At 50.5% G+C, this 17959-nt stretch overlaps 1 protein-coding gene across 1 annotated transcript in view; it reads right to left on the bottom strand.

Moving 5' to 3' along the window:
- Nucleotides 1–17959, bottom strand: part of SKI (SKI proto-oncogene) — a gene marked incomplete at its 5' end in the record, with an annotated part of 94672 nt that overhangs the window by 2069 nt on the left and 74644 nt on the right. The window contains 4 exon segments of the mRNA XM_006161366.2: nucleotides 1160–1452; nucleotides 1667–1929; nucleotides 3166–3281; nucleotides 3466–3591. Coding sequence (XP_006161428.2) covers nucleotides 1160–1452; nucleotides 1667–1929; nucleotides 3166–3281; nucleotides 3466–3591 — 798 coding nt within the window.

The following is a 17959-nucleotide window of genomic DNA, read 5'->3' as shown; positions in this document are numbered from 1 at the left end:
CCACGGTGGTGGGGCGGCCCTCGGAGCTGCTAGACGCCAGCCGAGGTGTGAATTCAGCAGAAGCAGGGTGGGCCTCTAGCAAGGTCGGGCAGGAGGTGGGCGCTGAGAGCTCGGCCAAGTGAAGGGCTAGCCCACCCCTGCTCCTCTCTCTCCCCAGGTGCCCATGTCTGTGGTCTCTGCCCTTCCTCACTTGAGTCAGGAAATAAATACAAAACAATATGAAAAAGAGGTGTCAGAACTAAAGCTGCAGCATGTGAAAGAGCGAGGCAAGGCCTGGAGAGATGGCTCACACACAGGTGTGTATGCATAGGTGTGCTGAGCGCTTGCCCCATTCCTACCCTGGAGGCTGGGTGGACCACCTTCTAGAATGCCAGGCTTCAGGCAAAATACTCGTACACCAACATCTGCCGAGCAGTGAGCCCCACTCCTCAGCACAGAGCAAGGCTGTCTCAGCACAGCTGCTCCTGGTTCCCACCACTAAAAATAGCCTGGCCTCTGCCATGCCAGTAACACACTAGCTTTGACAGAGGGGCTGCTGCATCGGGCGTGGGATTTGCTGTAGGGCCCTGATGGGGGAGAGCTGTGGTCAAGTCAGTTGCAGAGATCTCCTCAAAAGCCAAGAGGGCGTTCTGGACCTCAAGAGAATGGCCACGGCTGTGGCCTTCATGAAGGACCCCCAGAGGTCCCGAGCAGATCCATCAAGGCTCCTGAGGAGTCAGGGGAGCAGCCAGGAAAGAGCATTGCACCTTCTTGCCAAGTCCACCCACCTCACTACGGCGCCTCACCTGGTGGAGGCTGCGCTTGGCCTGTAGGGCCGCATGCAACTTCTCCTCCTGCTTCACGCGCATCTTGACCACTTCATGCAGAAACTTCTCTTTGGGTAACACACTAGCTTTGACAGAGGGGCTGCTGCATCGGGCGTGGGATTTGCTGTAGGGCCCTGATGGGGGAGAGCTGTGGTCAAGTCAGTTGCAGAGATCTCCTCAAAAGCCAAGAGGGCGTTCTGGACCTCAAGAGAATGGCCACGGCTGTGGCCTTCATGAAGGACCCCCAGAGGTCCCGAGCAGATCCATCAAGGCTCCTGAGGAGTCAGGGGAGCAGCCAGGAAAGAGCATTGCACCTTCTTGCCAAGTCCACCCACCTCACTACGGCGCCTCACCTGGTGGAGGCTGCGCTTGGCCTGTAGGGCCGCATGCAACTTCTCCTCCTGCTTCACGCGCATCTTGACCACTTCATGCAGAAACTTCTCTTTGGCTTCCTTGGTGTCCAGGCCACCCTCCAGGGCCTGCCGCAAGTGCTCCAGCTCTGCCTCCAGCCCGCTTGGGGCATCAGCAGGGGCTGCAGTGTCAGGGGCGGCCGTGGGCGGGGCATGCACGCCTGGGGAGCTCAGGTCCTTGGCAGAGCTGGATGAGGTAAAGGACGGAGAGGAGAGCGAGGACAAGGAGGAGGTGACTGAGAAAGGAACAAAAACAGGAACAGAAGTTAGAGGTGCTCTCAATAGCATCACATCACCAAGAAACACAGAAGACTCGGGCCAGGGCATGTGCGATGCGGAGGGCCACAGACAGAGCAGACTCTGTTCCGAGGGGAGTGCTGGACTCCAGGTGACCACCAACCTCTCTCAACTGCCCTCAGGGAAGAGAAAAGCAAATCAACTCACACTTACATTCCTCTCTGCTTTCAACTTCAACCTCAGCCTCTGAGTCTTTGTCCTCTCCTGGGGTGGTTATGGGTGCCAGCGTCTCTGGGGCTCCTGGGGTGTCCACAGTCAGCTTCCGCTTCCGCGGCTGGATGCACGCAGTGAGAGGCTCAGGGGCCCGGGAGACAATGGTGGTACATGGCGGGCTGCTTACAACCTTCTGCGGGGTCGGCGGTGCGAGGGCCACATTGGGGGCCACAGCCGTCTCAAAGCTCTTGTAGGAGTAAAAGCTGGGGAGGGGCACGGGCAGGTGTTGGGCACGGTGCGTCTCCCCGACCCAGGACCCACCAGTGGCTCACCTGACACACGGAGCCACATGGTGCCCTCCCTACCAAGGCTCTTCAGGGAGCTCACTCCCTCTAAAAGTGTTAAAGAAAAAATATTCAAAGGCCAGCTAGGTGGCATAGTAGTTAAGGTACCTGGATCTCACATGACTGACGTGCAGTTCGAGTCCTGGACCCAGTGGCTTGAAAACCATGCCGGGTACATGTGCACGCATGCTCAGAATCCCGGGAGGAGAATGGAAAAGCGATTATAGCATGGCCATCTCTCATGGGGAGTGCTTTTTCATTTCTCTCTCCCTCACTCTCTCTGTCCAGTGAGCACTAGCACCCTATAGCAAATTTTAAAAAAGAAAAAATTCTCTTCTAACCTCGTCTATTTTTTTTTGTAAAGAACTATTTAATTTAACTTATCTATCTATCTATCTATCTATCGATCGATCGATCGATCGATTAGTTTTCCAATGTGACCAGAAAGGGACAGAGTGAGAGAGAGAAAAAGTGAGAAAGTAAGCTGCCAAGTCTGGGACTTGAACTGCAGTCGGTGATGTTGGAGTCCAGCATCCTTAACCACCATGCCACCTGCCAGCCCCCTCACCTCAAGTCTTAACACCAAATTTTCAGTGATTAAGAATGTGTAAATGGGGCCAGCAGGTAGCATAGAGGGTAAGGCAGTGAATCCCACATGGCCAACTTTGCAGCTCGAGTCCCAGACTTGGCAGCTTGAGAATCAGTCCAGGCACATGAGCACGTGTGCCCAAAAGGAGAGGAATGGAGGTTCTGCAGTGTGACCATCCCCTGAGGGGGGGTAGTGGAGGAGGATTTCTCACTATCCTCTCTTTCTGTCTCTCTCCAACAAACATATGCGCTATACAGCAAAAACTGAAAAGAACCTGTAAATGTTTTCTGTTAGCTAGATGCAATGGCAGGCTGGCCCACAGGCTGACCACCACATCCATGGCAAGGCTGCACCCAATGGGTGGGACTCCATGAACTCCATAACTCCACCCACGAATGCCACAGGAAGTTCTAGGAATGTTTACTCTGATGAAATAATCTAACGAACTAACACTTCGGGGCTGCCTAGACCACGACTGCCAGTTTGGACATACTGTCTGCAAAAAACATGGCATGCACACAATGCTCAGATGTGACCATGAAAATTCACATGGTGGCTCTACTCACCTGTCTCGAATCAGGGCAGGGAGGTGTGGGGACAACTCCTTTTCACTTGTCGAAACTGCAGGGGACCAGGGTCGAAAGGCGGAGAGGCGCTGGCGAGGGTGAACGCAGCCAAGGCTCTGTTGAAAAGAGTCGTCTGTTTGAAGTGGCTGGGAGACAAATGGGCCACTCTGTGGGTCCCAGAGGTCAGGCTGTGTGTCCAGCCCAGAGCAGTGGCTTGTGTGTGCAGAGTAGCCACTGGGGTCTGCTCCAAGGAGAGGGACCCAAACCCCCCGGAACCCCTAATGGGCCCGTGTGTCATACCTTATTGGAGGAACCTGCCAAGGTCCGCAACCAGCTGGTCTGTTTGTCCTTCTCAGAAGACGCAGGGGACTGGGAAGAGGTGTCATCTGTTTTGGGTCTTAGGGAGGCGGGGGGCTCGGAGGAGACCTGTGATCAACACAAAAGGTCCTGTTGGCACCTCTGGGCCCTGCTGACTGGATCTCACCTACCCCCACAGCTCTCTGGCCACGAAGGACAGGGGCATGTGTGCTGAGGGGGAAGGCAGAGCCGACCACACACACAGCACAACCCAGGCCTGGGAGGGGGTTCACTCTGTGTTAGGGCTGGGAAGGCTGCGTTGGTCAAATGCAAAGGTAAGGCTGCTGCTGCTGCTGCTGCTGCTGCTGCTGCGGGACAAGCCGTCTCCCGAGAACAGAGCAGACCTTGTGCTGCTGCTGCTGCTACGCAGTGACCTCACCCACAGCTGCAGCGGGGTCTGGGTGAAGCCAAGACCCACTCTCCTCCTCCATGGTGGCTTGGCCTGACCCTCTGGCCCTGTATGTAATGCCATTCTCCCAGAATCTGGGTACATTCTCTGCAGGGGTGGAGTGAACCAGCCCCTCCCTGCAGTCTACTACCCACGGGAGCTGTGAGATTGTGAGCTCAGATTCAAGATGGTTTGTGAAGGGACAGTCCCAAAAGGCAGGACTATCGACAGGTGGGGGTGGGGGCACATCGCCACTACCTCACTAGCAGTGCCCCTTGTCCCCAGGAAGGAAATGGTCTCAAAATGAATGAGCCTGGCTTCACGAGATGTCACCATACTCATATTTTCCTCATTTCTTGCTGACCCTGCAGTAAGCAGCAGCTTGGAAAAGCCGCCATGGCCCTTAACCCGCCCGGGGCACCCAGCCCCCGACCACTCAGAAGCCCAGTTTTGTGTCTGTCGGGCAACACAGTACCTGCCCCCCAGAACTGACTAATGACAGAGTGGCCTCCTAAGCTGCTGTGAGTGAGAAAGTCAGCGTCCTCTCCGCCCATTCACTAAAACGAGAACCAGCTCCCCACCCTCGACTTGAAACCACTGTGGACATCCCCTCTACAACGCACAGGCTCTCTCTTCAAGCACAAGGCCAAAGTCTTTGGGAGAGGGATTTCTTAGTCCCAGTGTGTCCTAAAGGCCTCCAGGCCTCACAGGAGAGCAGGGAGCCCCCACCCCCTGCAGATGTGCCAGGGTCTATACTCTGGGAGGACAAAGAACAGCCATTTAGGGTAAGAAATCCAGGGACAGAGTCGTTCACAGGGAGGAGGTAACAATGGGGGCCTCTCACCTTCAGCTGGGAGGCCTCAGTAGGCAGACAGTAAATGGGGGGGGGGACCTCTTCCCACTCCAGGAAACCTTAGAGAAAATGTCCTGTCACAGAACTGGCCCCATGGGAAGCAGGGCAGGGACTGAACTTCCCTGTGGGGGAGATCTGGTCAGTCCAGGTGCCCCAACAACAGGGTCGTCACCATGAAACTCGAAATAGAGGAATAGGCAGTGGCACAGCAGTAACGCAACTAGATCCACATAGAAAAGGTCCTGGGTTCATGTTTCAGGCCTCCCTGAACACGCCAGGTGCACGTGCCCGGGATCCAGGCTGAGACTGGGGGTGGATATTGGTGTGGGGACCCTGTCGGGGCTCCTGTCTCTGTCTCTCTCTCAGAAGAAATAATCTTTAAAAAGAAACAAAGGAAACTAGTCATATGGGGGCAGGATGACAGGCTGAACTCTGGATGGGGACCCTGCTGGCTGAGAGCCCTGGGGGAAGATCCTGCCGAGACCCACAGCCTTGTCCTGTAACCCAGGACAAGCTTGTATGCCCATGTACACACTGGGCCCTGCCCTGGGCCCCCTGAGACCTGTAGCCTGTCACAGAGTAAGCAAGGATAGAATAGTAAGGTAGGGCTGGAAAAAGGGGTCAAGAGGCTCAGAGGAGAAAAACAAGGGTCTGAGTGCAGGGGGGTGGGGGGCAGCTGGCGGTAGGGACACACAGGAAGCAGCTGCCACAATGGCCCAGAGCCTTTGTGCCCCTGGGGGAGTTTCAGAGATAAGGCTACAGACTTGGCCAAGGATAGTTTTTTCAAACACACTAAAATAACCATTCAGGAAAAAAAGACACCAAAACACCAGCTCAGCATTGCTTTCTAGGGGAAACGTGTCTCAAGAGTTGTCTGGCAGCAGCCCTGACCACAGCGGCCACACCCTGTGCCTTGCAGGGGCAGGTGGGATCCTAGTCCGTCCGGTCAGGCAGAGCCCCCTTCCAAAGCTTTTGGCCCCTCCCAAGGAGAGCACACAGAGGTGATGCCAGGCAGGGCGGGGCTTCCTGTCTGAAAAGATGCTGAAGTAGGGTGTGGAAGTTAAGCTCAGTTCTCACCCAGAGAAAAGCCACAAGACCGAGTACCCATCTGGTGCAGACTACAAGAAACCTCACAGATTTCTGGGGAGAAAAGTGCCAGACGCCTGAGCCGCCCCACCTCAGGCTGCCCCCACTTGGAAGGGGGGGGTGCTTCCTTCTCCCGTGTTGGGGCCAGAGCCTCAGGCCCCACCCACCCCCAGCCTGCCAAGGCCCTCCCATCTTCAGGCAGCTGCAACCACACTTCGGAGGTTCTCGTAAAAGAAACCCCAACGACACCTCCTATTGGGCATGGTTCATTCTCAGAACAGGGCTCTAACGGGGACTTGCTCTTCTCACTTCACCCATCACGAAAGCGAGAAAGCACAGAGGGGAATTTGGAAGACTAGAAAGGTGGGTCACGCCTGTTGTCTCAGCAGCCCAAGGTCTCCCAAGCTGGGAGGTCACCTGCTTTCACCCCCTTCTCAAAGCCTAGGAAGAGGACATCCTTCTGCAGGCTTGGGATGCCACCATAACGGAGGTCCCACTATCAGCAGATGGTCAGGGGCAAAGCTGCGCCTAGTGACAGGTTGTGTCCCTATTCTGTGAAGAAGGTCAAGACCACTGGTTTCTGACCCTCCACAGGGACTCAAAACCGGCCTCAGAGCCCACAGCCATGGGGCAGGGGGAGTACTTTGGGCCCAGACAAGCCAAAGTAATGATGCCAGGGCCTGGACAAGGTGGCCTTTGAGGGGTGACCACAAGACCACTGTTGGTCCACGTGGGGAGCTAGCCCACCTTCTACAACCTGTAGGTACTTCCTTCCAGAGCTCTAGGCAGTGGGTGCTGCTCCCTCAGTGCCCAATGAGAAAGACGTGCCTAGGAAGCAGATGCCGCTGTGAGAGAACACAAGCTTACACCCACATGCAGAACCCGCCATCCTGTCCACCTTGTGCTCCTGAGGTAAGGATGGTCACTCTGGTGGCTGAGCCTCACTCAGCCTGGCACTATGGGCCGCGTTCTCGTCTATCCAGTTGTTACCGCAAATTACTAGGTTAGACAATGGGACCCAAGATCGAGACCAAGGCCCGTTTCCTTCTCACTGGCAATTCAGTGCTGGCAGTCACTACCTTGAACCTATTGGACACTGGAGTTTGACTCCATATTTGCAGAGAGGGTTAATATACCCCAAATCCAAACAAAACACAGCTGCACACAACCTAGTACAAACCTGCACAGCCTACCTGGCACTCACCCAGGCAGAGGCAAACGATCCCTCTGTCCTGCGAGCAGTGTGAATGGCAAGCCTTGCCTGGTGACGCTTGGCATTTAGAACGATCAGAGAAACGCCAAGCCCTGGGATGGGCCTGCCACTGCGTGGGGCCCCAAGACTCAGATGGCCTGCCAAGGCAAGGGAACCTGCGGCTCATTACGCTCAGAAATGAGGATGATGGGGAGGGTTGGCCGGGTATGGAACCTGTGGCTCTCTGGTTGGCCTTTGCTCATGTCTGAGAGAAGAAACCGTTCCTTCTTGCTCTCAGTCAGCTACCTCCCTTTGCCCAAGAGACTGGATGGATGGAGGCAGGTACACTGGAGACAGGCAGAAGTTGCCATGCGGAGGGTGGCACTGTGGAAGCCAGGGAGTCCTGGGTCTTGGGGACCAGCACAGACATGCCCAGAAGCTGGTCCACTGGAAAGGCCACAGTCCAGTCCACACCATTCCTGAGCTTGGGCTAACACAAGAGACAACGACAATGCCCAAAGGGGGACATGCAGCAGTACCCATAATGACGTCACTATCTTCCTCCAATCAAGAAGAATGAAGCAAATCAGAGCAAAGCATTTTCCTACTACATTGTAGTCCATCAGCTTAAGAATACCCAACTACCTTCAGTGTCACCGCAGAAATCTGACGTCCACTTGGCTAGATGCACTGAGTGGCCTTGTGAGAAGCACAGTGTACATCAGACTGAGACAGCCGTGGTGGAGACCATACCCCCACAGCCTCATTTGTGGACTACTGAATGTGACAGAACAGCCCAATTTCATGATGCGAGCATGCGTGCCCTGACCTCACAGGGAATCCCCCAATGTGAAGCTCGCAACTCAAGCACACATTCTCTGGCCTCTCAGGGAATCCCCGAATGTGGAGTACACACAGAGCAGAATGCACCCTCTAAATACACGTGGCCCTCAGTTACTCTGCTGCAGTAGAGTACTCCAGGTCTGACGTCCACACCCTAACATAGCTGGCTCTGCAACTGCCATGTCCCATCTAGAGTCCTCTCCAGCACCCCCTCCACCAGGTAACTGATGAGAGGAAGGAAATGTCCCCAGGGAAGGGGAAGACGTATGCTGCATGCCATCAAGAATGGCCCATGCTTGTCCACACTTGGTGGGCAGTTGCACTGATCAGCCAGCAGCAGAGGCTACTCATCAAAGGCTGTTCTTATCTCAGTGTGACACCCTGGGAGGGCCTACAGGTCCACAGAATAGCTGGGATGTCCACTGCCTTGTCAAGTGAGGCTCTGTATAGAGGCTCCAGGCCTGTGGAGATTACTGGCCACCAACAGAGGAAACCGACTCTACCTGGGAGGGCACAGATCTTATAAAGGGTGTGGGCCATAATCCTTAAAAACACAACCCCAAGGGAACCAGCAGTTAGCGTAATGGCTATGTCGCTGGACTCCCACGTAGTCGACCGCGGTTCGCGTCCTGAACCCGGTGGCTTAAAACTCACGCTGGGTGCGTGTACGTGCGTGCCCAAGATCCCAAGAGGAGAATGGAGGAGAAGGGATTGCGGCGTGGCCATCCCCCCTGGGGGGTGATTTCTCGCTTTCTGTCTCTATGTCTCTCTCTGTCTGGTGAGCGCACACGCCCTATAGCGAAAACCTCTCCAAACAAACAAACAAACAAACAAACAAAAACACAACCCCAAATCCCATAATCTAAAAATGAAGAATCCCCAAAAATCACAATCCCTAAGGTCTAAAATCCTAAAAATACAATTCTGAAAAAAGTATAATTAAAAGATTCTTTGAAAGACATTTATTTACATTTTCAAAAGGGGATTTGAGAAACAGAAAAACAGAATGCTTCATATGCCATTTTACACAATCAAATAGTCAATAGAAACATACACATTTTTGAAACCATGAACACTCAAGTAGAGACAGTAACATGGGTATAGCAGTTACGAGCAAACTGTGTTCATGAATAAGTCAAAAAGCAAATGCATGCATGCACAATATGACTAAGGTCAGTAATTGTGTATAGCTAGCTCCATAAATGTGGTCGTCTGAAATATCACAATGGACAACCTAAGTCTTGATGAAACTGACCGAAAAACATGGGTCACCACTGCACTTGCAGTCACCCAAAGAGCTGAGGTCTCAAGAAATTTTATCTTTCACAAACGCAGATGTACAGAAAGGACATCTCTTCACTTACTAAGGAAGTTTCAACATTCTTCAGTTCAAACATAGTGTTTCTACACAGAGTTGTGGTAGTGTGCTTTCAGAGTTCAATTTGCAAAAGATGCATACGGTAAATTAACACTTCAAAGTCCTAATACAGCTTTTTCCTCCAGTGTTGAAAGTGACAGAAAGATGAAATATGTACATAGGTAATGCGGACAATTCAAAACAGTAGGAGGTCTGGCCCTGTGGCCTAGTGGTTTAGGGAGCTGGGTCCAACAAGGCCAACTATACAGTTTAAATCCCAGCCCCAGGGACTTGAAAAACACACCCAGCATGCTTGTGCATGCATGCCTGTGCCCCATTAGGGTAGACTTTCTCCCTCTCTGTCTCTCTGGCTAGTGCATGTACCTTCAAGAAAGGAAAGAAGGAAGGAAGGAAAAAGGGAAGGAAGGAAGGAAGAAGGAAAAGTAAAATAGCAGGAGAAAAAAATAAATAGAAAATTAAACCTATGACAAAACGTACTGCAGGGATAGATTATGGGCAACTTTAAAAGGTAATCCACAGGCATTAGCCAACTTTCACAATCATGTATGATATTTTGAAGTCTTGTATTGTGATAAATAGCTGCTTCTTTCTTTTAAGGCTTGGTTTTCCTTGGAGAATATAATCACATTAATTTTTCATGTAGTGCTACTCTTTTGAAATTCTTCTATGATTCCATATATACCAACATCAGCATTTCTTTCTTTCCAAGCTTTTGCCACAGGGCATGCTCTCTCACCAGAGAGACAGAAAGAAACAGCGAGGGGTGGATAGCCATGCCGGAATTCCTTCTCTTCCATTCCCCTCCTGGATTTGGGGCACACATGTACACGCGCCCAGAGTGAGTTTCAAGCTGCCAGGTCTGGGGTTTGAACTGCAGTTGGCCATGTGTGAATCCAGCACCTTAACCATTATGCCACCTGCTGGTCCCTACATGAGCATTTCTTATTGAATTTTCCCATCTTCTGTGCCACGTATGTACACTGATTTGGGTACCTGGAAATCCATTTCACATGCACTCATATAAGACTACAAATTTAGCACAAAAGCAGAATGTGGCTTTTGATTCCCCCCCTCCCCCCCAAGCCGGGGAGAAAGAGAGAGAAAGTGAGAAATCACCTCCCAAGGGGATGGTCACACCACTTGTCCTTCTCCAGTCTTCTCCTGGGATTTTGGGCATGCACACACATGCACTCAGCATGATTCTCAAACCGCCATGTCTGGGACTCAATGGGTGGTCAGCCATGTGGGAGTCAGCACCTTAACCACCACACCACCTGCTGGCCTTCAATCTCAATCTCTGATATAGCCTTTTTTTCCCAACGGGAATTGTGCTTTCAGGATTTCAACACTTGGGATTTTAATCTTTCCAAATTAAACTTTTTGGATGTTAGATTCTAGAGAGTTTAGACTTTCAGAATTTCGACATTAGTTCATCAGGTTACAGAGCTTGGGACTATGTCAGGACTGTGATTAGAGCACATGCAAGCACCTAAAAGCTTCAACAGTCATGTGGTGACACAGTCCAGGTCACCACAGTGGTTGAAGCAGCAGGATCTCCTGTATGCTTGTAGTTCTTAATGGAAAGACGGCCTCTGTGAAGACTGACCTGTGCTGACATTTCTGAAAGGCCACTAGCCACGAGGTGAACGCAACTGAGGACAGCACCACAAGACTGTTTCCAGTTTCGATTCTAAAAAATTCTTCCTAACAGCACTTCCTCTCTTGGCTTATTTTCAATGTGATTAAAGTGGGTCAGTTATACCTTGAAGAAATACAACCCAACCTTCATCTGTAGTTCACACACCATCGTGACAGGCTGAGTGGGAGCAGCCTGTACCCACAGAAGCGATGATGGTGATCCTTGCTACCCCAATTCAGCTTTCCACAGGGAGGCCACTAACTATGGCCAGGTGGGAGCCATGGGACCACCTGGGAAGATGTACTCTTCACAACCTTTGCTGTAAAAACTGTTTTGTGCAAGTTTCTCTGTGATAAACTGCTTCCTTAAACCACCTCCCAGAATCCTCTAAGATCAAAATGTCTGCAGATCTGAAGTGGTTACCGTAAAGCTCCCTACACTGTCAGATACCAGAACAGCCTGTTTATCTCCCTCAACCCTCAAAAAACTGCTTAGATGACATCAAAGCATAAAGGACAAAAGACAAAATATTGGGTGGTCAAGAAAGTCATAACGTATTTTGCAAAGAAAAACACAGAAAAATATGTCATGACTCCCAACAACCTAATAGAAAAATGGGGCTTCATTGACAAGTCGGTCAGGACTCAGAAAAATAGGAACCATCACGCACTGCTATGGAAAACAGTCTGGCAAACTGTCAGAATGTTAAACCCAGAGTGCCCGTATGACCCAGCAATCCCACTCCCAGGTAAATATCCCCAAAGATGAAGAATAGGGAGCTCAGCACTCATCCTGTGGTTCGGCAAGATGTTATTGCGGAGGGCATCTCTTCATTATGTTAACTGTGCTCCTGTGAATCTATACTTATCTCACAACAGAAAGTTTGATTTAAAAATACGAACGCAGAGTGATGCCACATCACACCCACCAGGACAGCTCTATATTTTAAAAAGAAAGAATACAAGTTTAGCAATGATGTGAAGAGAGTGGAACCCCTGTGTATGGCTGGTGGGAATTTGACCCAGCAATTCCACTCCCAGGCATATACCCGAGATTAAGGAAAACAAGTGCATGCAAAAACTTGTGCACTAGTGTTCACAGAAGCACTATTTGCTACCTTGTCAAAAGGTGACAACCGAAATGTCCATAAACATTCTGTGGCGTGAACTATAATGAACTATTATAGCCCATAATGGAATATTAATCACCCCTCACAAAGGAATGAAGAACTGACACCTCTTATAGCATGGATGAAGCCACTCTCAAAAAGGCTTATTGTATTATCCTGTTGTTTGTTTATTTTAATTGCCAGAAGGTGTGTGTGCTTGCCAGAGACAGACAGACAGACAGACAGAGGAGTGAAGCACTATCAGTGAGGTGTGGTCATGCCACAATCCCTTCTCTACCATTTCTCTATCACGCTGGGATTTAGGGTACCCATGCACACATGCCTTGCACATTTTCAAGCTGCCTGGGTCATGATTCAAACCACGTCAGCTATGAAGGAATCCAGTTCCTTTAACCACTAAGCTATGGGGCCAGCCCTATGATTCCATTTATATGCAAAGTTCAGAATAGACAGAAGGTGGGGGGGGGGGCCGTGGGATTCATAATAGACAGAAGGGGGGGGGGGGGGGTCAGTGGGAACTGAGAGTGAAGGGAGTGGCAACTAGTGAGTATGGGGTTTCTTTTAAGGGTGATGAAAATGTTATAAATTTTGATAACAAGACTGAATACACACACTAAAAACAACTGATCTATGAGAGAATTTTATGGTATAATTCATCTCAGACATATCAACACTCCAGAAGGTCTAAGCTGTGCATAGAAGCCAGGGCTCTGTGAAGGGTGGTTCCTAACCTACCAGGGGTGCCTGGCACAGACTCCAGCCTGGCTTTCAGTGTGAGGCCAGATGCCAGGAGAGCAGAGGTGGCTCTAGGGGAGACAAGAGTGAGGAGCAGGGGCCAGCAGGTGGCATGGTTATTAGGGTACTGGATTCACACATGGCCGACCGTGATTTAAGTCTTGGATCTGGAGGCTTGCTTTCTTGCTTTCTCACTTTCTCTCTTCTTACGAGTGCATGTGCCCTGTAGCAAATTTAAATAATAATAATAATAATAAATTAAATTAATTCTTAAAGAGAGAGAGAGAGGAACAGCTGAAGGGGGGTGGGGAGGGGGGGACAGGTTCCAGACGCCACCCATGCCAGGCAAGGACAGACATTGTAAATCAGCCCTTGGACAGGCAGTACCTCCTGAGTACCCAGCCCAGTGGCTAGGCTGTGCTGAGGATGCAACAATGTGGTCTTAGCCAAGATCCTGGGGGGTCCAGTGGGGTGCAAGGTGAGGCTGTACCCACAAAGGCTCAGGGAAGGGGAAGACATGGCACTATAAAGTCTATCTGCAGCTGAGGGTATCTGAGCAGTTTCTGAGGCCCAACCTGGCCAGCAGGCACCCGGGAGTCCCCACTGGGCTGTTCTTGACAACCTGGACCAAGTCACAGGTTGGGACAAATCCTATTTATGGACACCAAGCACAGTAAGTGACCAGGGTAGAACCAAGCCTGAGCTTCCTTCTGCCAGTAGCCCCCACCCCCAATAGCTCTTCCCCACTGTCCCTCCACTCTACCCCACCAGATACCTGAGCTAGCACCCAAGGGGCCACTGCAGCTACTGCACCTACCCCGCATCGAGAAAAGGCAGATGATGACAACTAAGTCATGAGACAGAACTGGGAGGGCCCTGGAAAGGTTATGAAATCCATTCTCGCATATCAGCAAAAACATATCTAAGTGCAATGAAGCACTTCAAAAAGAAAAAAAAAAACCTACAGATGTAATATGAAAACAACTGCTAGAAATCTTAATAAAACACTCATATCCTAATTTAGATATTAAATTTTTAAAGTTCCTTTTCTTCAGTAAGTAGATTTTTTAAAAATAATTATTTAATTTTATTTTATTCGTCATTATTATTTTAATTTGACCAGAGAGAAACAGGGGTGGGGGCGGGGGGAGTGAGAAAGTGAATTACCAGGTCCAGGACTTGAACTACGGTTGGCCATGTGGGAGACCAGCATACTTAACTACCACACCACCTGCTGGTCCCTCAATAAGTAGATTTTTTTTTTTAACAAGGAATTCTAGTACTGTACTACTTCTAAGTTAGAAAGTAGTTGCAGATTTAGAACTGAAATATGACCAAGCATTTAAATCACTCAGATTCTGGATGTAGAACAATAAAAATAAACTTGGGAATTCTTTTTTTTAAACTTGCTGTAGGATACACGTGCTTGCTAGAGAAAGACAGAGAAAGAGTGAAAGTGAGAAAACACCCACCATGGAGAGATGGCCACACCGTAATCCCTTCTCCTCCAGTCTCAGGATTTGGGGCACACACTCCCAGCATGTCTCTCAAGCTGCTGGGTCTGGGACTCAAACCGAGCAGTCGGCCATATAGGATTCTGCCAAGTTAACCACCATACCACTGGATGGCCCCTACTTTGGAAATTTTTAGCACATCAACCTGAGTTGTTTTTTCTTTTCTTTTCTTTTGAGAGATTTTTGTTATAGGGTGTGTGTTCACCGAAAAGACAAATAGACACAAAGTGAGAAATCACCCCTCACGGGGATGGCCATGCCACAATCTCTTCTCCATTCTTCTCTTGGGATTTTGGGCACTCATGAACACACACTCAGTGTGAATTTCAAGCTGCCAGGTCCTTGACTCAAACTACAGTCAATTACATAAGAGTTCAGCATCTTAGCCACTAAGCCATTACTGAGATTTCTAAGACTCCTCAGAACTAGGGCCCAGAGCTAGACAGGTGTGTGGAAATGGTCTTCCAGGCGTGTGTAATGACCACAGAACAAGGGCAGACTCAAGGCCAGGGGTGTGTGGGAGAACACTTCAGGGAAAACACAGAAGGGCCAGGCTTGCAAGGCTTGGTGGGACTTGGGGGCAGGGCATAGCTCTGGCCGTCAACTGTTGACCCCTAGAAAGCCTCAATGGGGATCCCTCCCAACCCCCAGCTAATACGGGCAGTCCTACAGCCTTAAATGCTTGTTTTAAGATTTTCATAACATATAATTGATCAGTAGACAAAAACTATTCATAAATGTCACCCTGAATGATATCCCATCTTCCAAACAAGCCATCCTTAAATATGAAAAAGCGGATATCCCTTCAACACTGAGCTGAGTGTCCCAGAAAACAAGGGACGTCAGGGGCTAAAAGTGGAAGGAGAATGAAAAACCAGAGTGGTCCCCATCACACAAACACCTTGGCAGCCCCTGGAGATTCACCACAACCTACAATCTGTGCTGGGCTCAGGGACTGCTGAGTCCTCACTCCACCAGGATCCAGGACAGAGGTGGGGACTGCAGGAGGAAAAAGCCCCCAGGACCACACACTCATGGGTCTGCTCGCATGGGAGGACAGAGGGTACCACGAGGCAGCAGCCATACACAGAGAGAGGGAGCCAGTTCCAGACAAGTGAGCAGTGAAGGGGAAAAGAATATACATCCCAAAGTCCAGGTAGAAATGAGATACCCAAGAACTTTCCATAATAAAAATAGTTCTTAAGGAAATTATCCAAATGTACCGCAGAGGAAAATGAGATAAAACCATGGCAGAGACAGTAACAGACATGACAAGGGATGAGATGGTCCAGATGCACCTAGGAGGAATTCCAGAAGAGAAAAGAATGAGAACCTTCCAGATGTGGCCAAGGGCCTCCTGGCTTCTCTCCTGCTGAGCAGATCGGCTATAAGAGCAGGCCCCGAGCTGCAGGCAGACCTTTCAGGACCAGTCAACACCGCTCGAGTCACATGCTGCCCTCCCCACAAGCTAACAGCACAGTGGTCTAGAGGCACACTGGGGCTCCTGCCATGAATCTGTGCTATGGTAAATCCTGAACATGCTCATATAATGGAAGCATCACAGGGGCCAGGCCCCTCGCTTGATGCAGTGGACCCATGCAACACGAGGGTCCTCAGCCTGCTCAGAGCCTCTGCCCCCAGAGGCATTGGGTGCAAGTTTATGGACACATTTGCCGGGTGCTTGCCAATACCCGTTCTCCCTGCCTCTGCCCAGGACTACCCAACCTCTCACTCAGGACTCAAGCCTCTCAGAATGGAGGCTGCTGGATAGCACCATGGCCCAATGGCCCAGTCACTGCCGGGTACTTAAGGAATGCTTCTCGATTGAGCTGCCTGCTGCCATAGCCTAAACAGCACCAACAATCCCAGCTGGGGAGAGAAAGTCACTGGGGCACTTGGCTTTCAGCTTTGTCATACCTAGCAAAGGGGGTCTGTATGGATCTTACCATCCTACAAATCCAAGACCCCCAAAAGAGAGTCAGAAGAACCCCCCCCCCAATAGTGTTTCTTCCCCCAAAGGCCCTGCAGTGTCTCCAGAGGAGCAGCAGGCTTTCTCCAGTGGAGCATGCCAGGCACTCCCCTCTGAACCAGGACAGGGCAGGCACGAAGGTCTAGTCAAAGGCAGTCAGCGATGTAGACCACACACATGTGCTCCGGATAACACAAAGGCACACCCACCCCTGTCTATAAAGGATCCAACTGGCAGTTCTGGACAAGCAGCCCTCACTCACAATGACCAAGGCTCCTCCCTTCTGTGGAGGGAAGGAACTGCCCACAGTGGGCAGAGGCAACTCTTAGGGTGGATCGGGTATCTGCTGCCCACAGCAGGTCCCTGGCAAACCTTTGCTGAATGAGGAAGTAAGCCATTGCGTTCAGCCCTTCTTCGGCAGCCCAGGGACAGGATTCTGTGGTCATCCCACTCATAGTAGGACCTTGGGTTTCTGTGGGCAGAGCCAGTGCCCCAAGGCCTAGAAACGTCCCCTGGTGAACCACATGTCAGACAGGGATGAGCCACCTCACGGGGCACGGTCCATGCAACCCAAGGCCAGCAGGAAAGAAACCCAGCCCCTAAGCAAAGCTCAATGTGGTGAGGGAGCTATGTGTTTTAACACCTCAGCCTCAGAACACCTGGCATTTGTGAATAAGCCTTGTTAAAACCATCAACTGTCTCCTACAGGTAAACCCTTTAATTCCCACACTCGGGAATCACTCAACATTGGAGCTATGGACCTTTCCTGAAGATCTCGCAGTTCTAGAAATTGCAAAGCTATTTTTATAAGTACCATTAATATTTTACACATGATAATTCACATTTCATATTATGCTTAAATTAACCTATTTTCAGAATATTGCAATACAGAGGAAGCAGATTAAATCTGCAAGACAAACTCAACTCCAAAGCCCAAAATGAAGTGAAAAGACCAATTTTAAACATTCACTCTGATTTTTCTTCCTAACTTAAATAGGTCACCTTTGCTGTTACTTCGATGCTACTGAAAGAATAAGCAGTCTTTTCTAAGGATATGGAGTCATTAGAATCTGGTCTCGGGTCTATCCCCTCTCACCCCCCGCCAGGAGACCCAGACTTCCCTCACAACTGATGAGCACCAACTCCAGTTTACACTAATACTCTCTTGGCCTCTGCACCCGGACCTTCACTCAGCCAACTGCCTGGCACCTTCTCTGCTGAGGACCCTGAACAGCCCCCTGGGAGTTTAGAGGAGCAGCAACTGGGGCCATGCCAGTCCCTCTGTGGAGACTGGGGTGGCCAAACACCAACGTCTGGCCCAACACCATTTGGCCCAGTTGCCCTCCTGGGACGCTGGGCTGAGGCATCCACAAGTGGCTGTGGTGGAAGTGCCACCATGGGAGCTCCCCACAAAGACACTAGACATAGTCCCGGCTCTGACCCCTTGAGGTCTGTGTCCCTACCCTCGTCACCCCTGCCTTACAACCTGGGCCAACCAAGGACATAAAATCAGTCCTGGAGTAGAGGCCTACCACGAAAGCACAGCCACGTGTCCTGCAAAACCTCACTTAGGAAAAAAACAGAAAATAAGTGGGAGTCTCCGGATGGACAAGCTGGGGTGAAATAGAATCATCTTTTCCTCTGTAATCACTAGAAGGTAACCGTCAAAAGACTTTAAAAAAAAAAAAAAAAGGCAGGATCCCAAAAAAAT

The sequence above is a fragment of the Tupaia chinensis genome, unplaced genomic scaffold (genome assembly GCF_000334495.1).
Source record: "Tupaia chinensis unplaced genomic scaffold, TupChi_1.0 Scaffold138464_1, whole genome shotgun sequence".
Lineage (NCBI taxonomy): Eukaryota > Metazoa > Chordata > Mammalia > Scandentia > Tupaiidae > Tupaia > Tupaia belangeri.
This window is presented reverse-complemented; position numbering and strand designations above follow the sequence as displayed.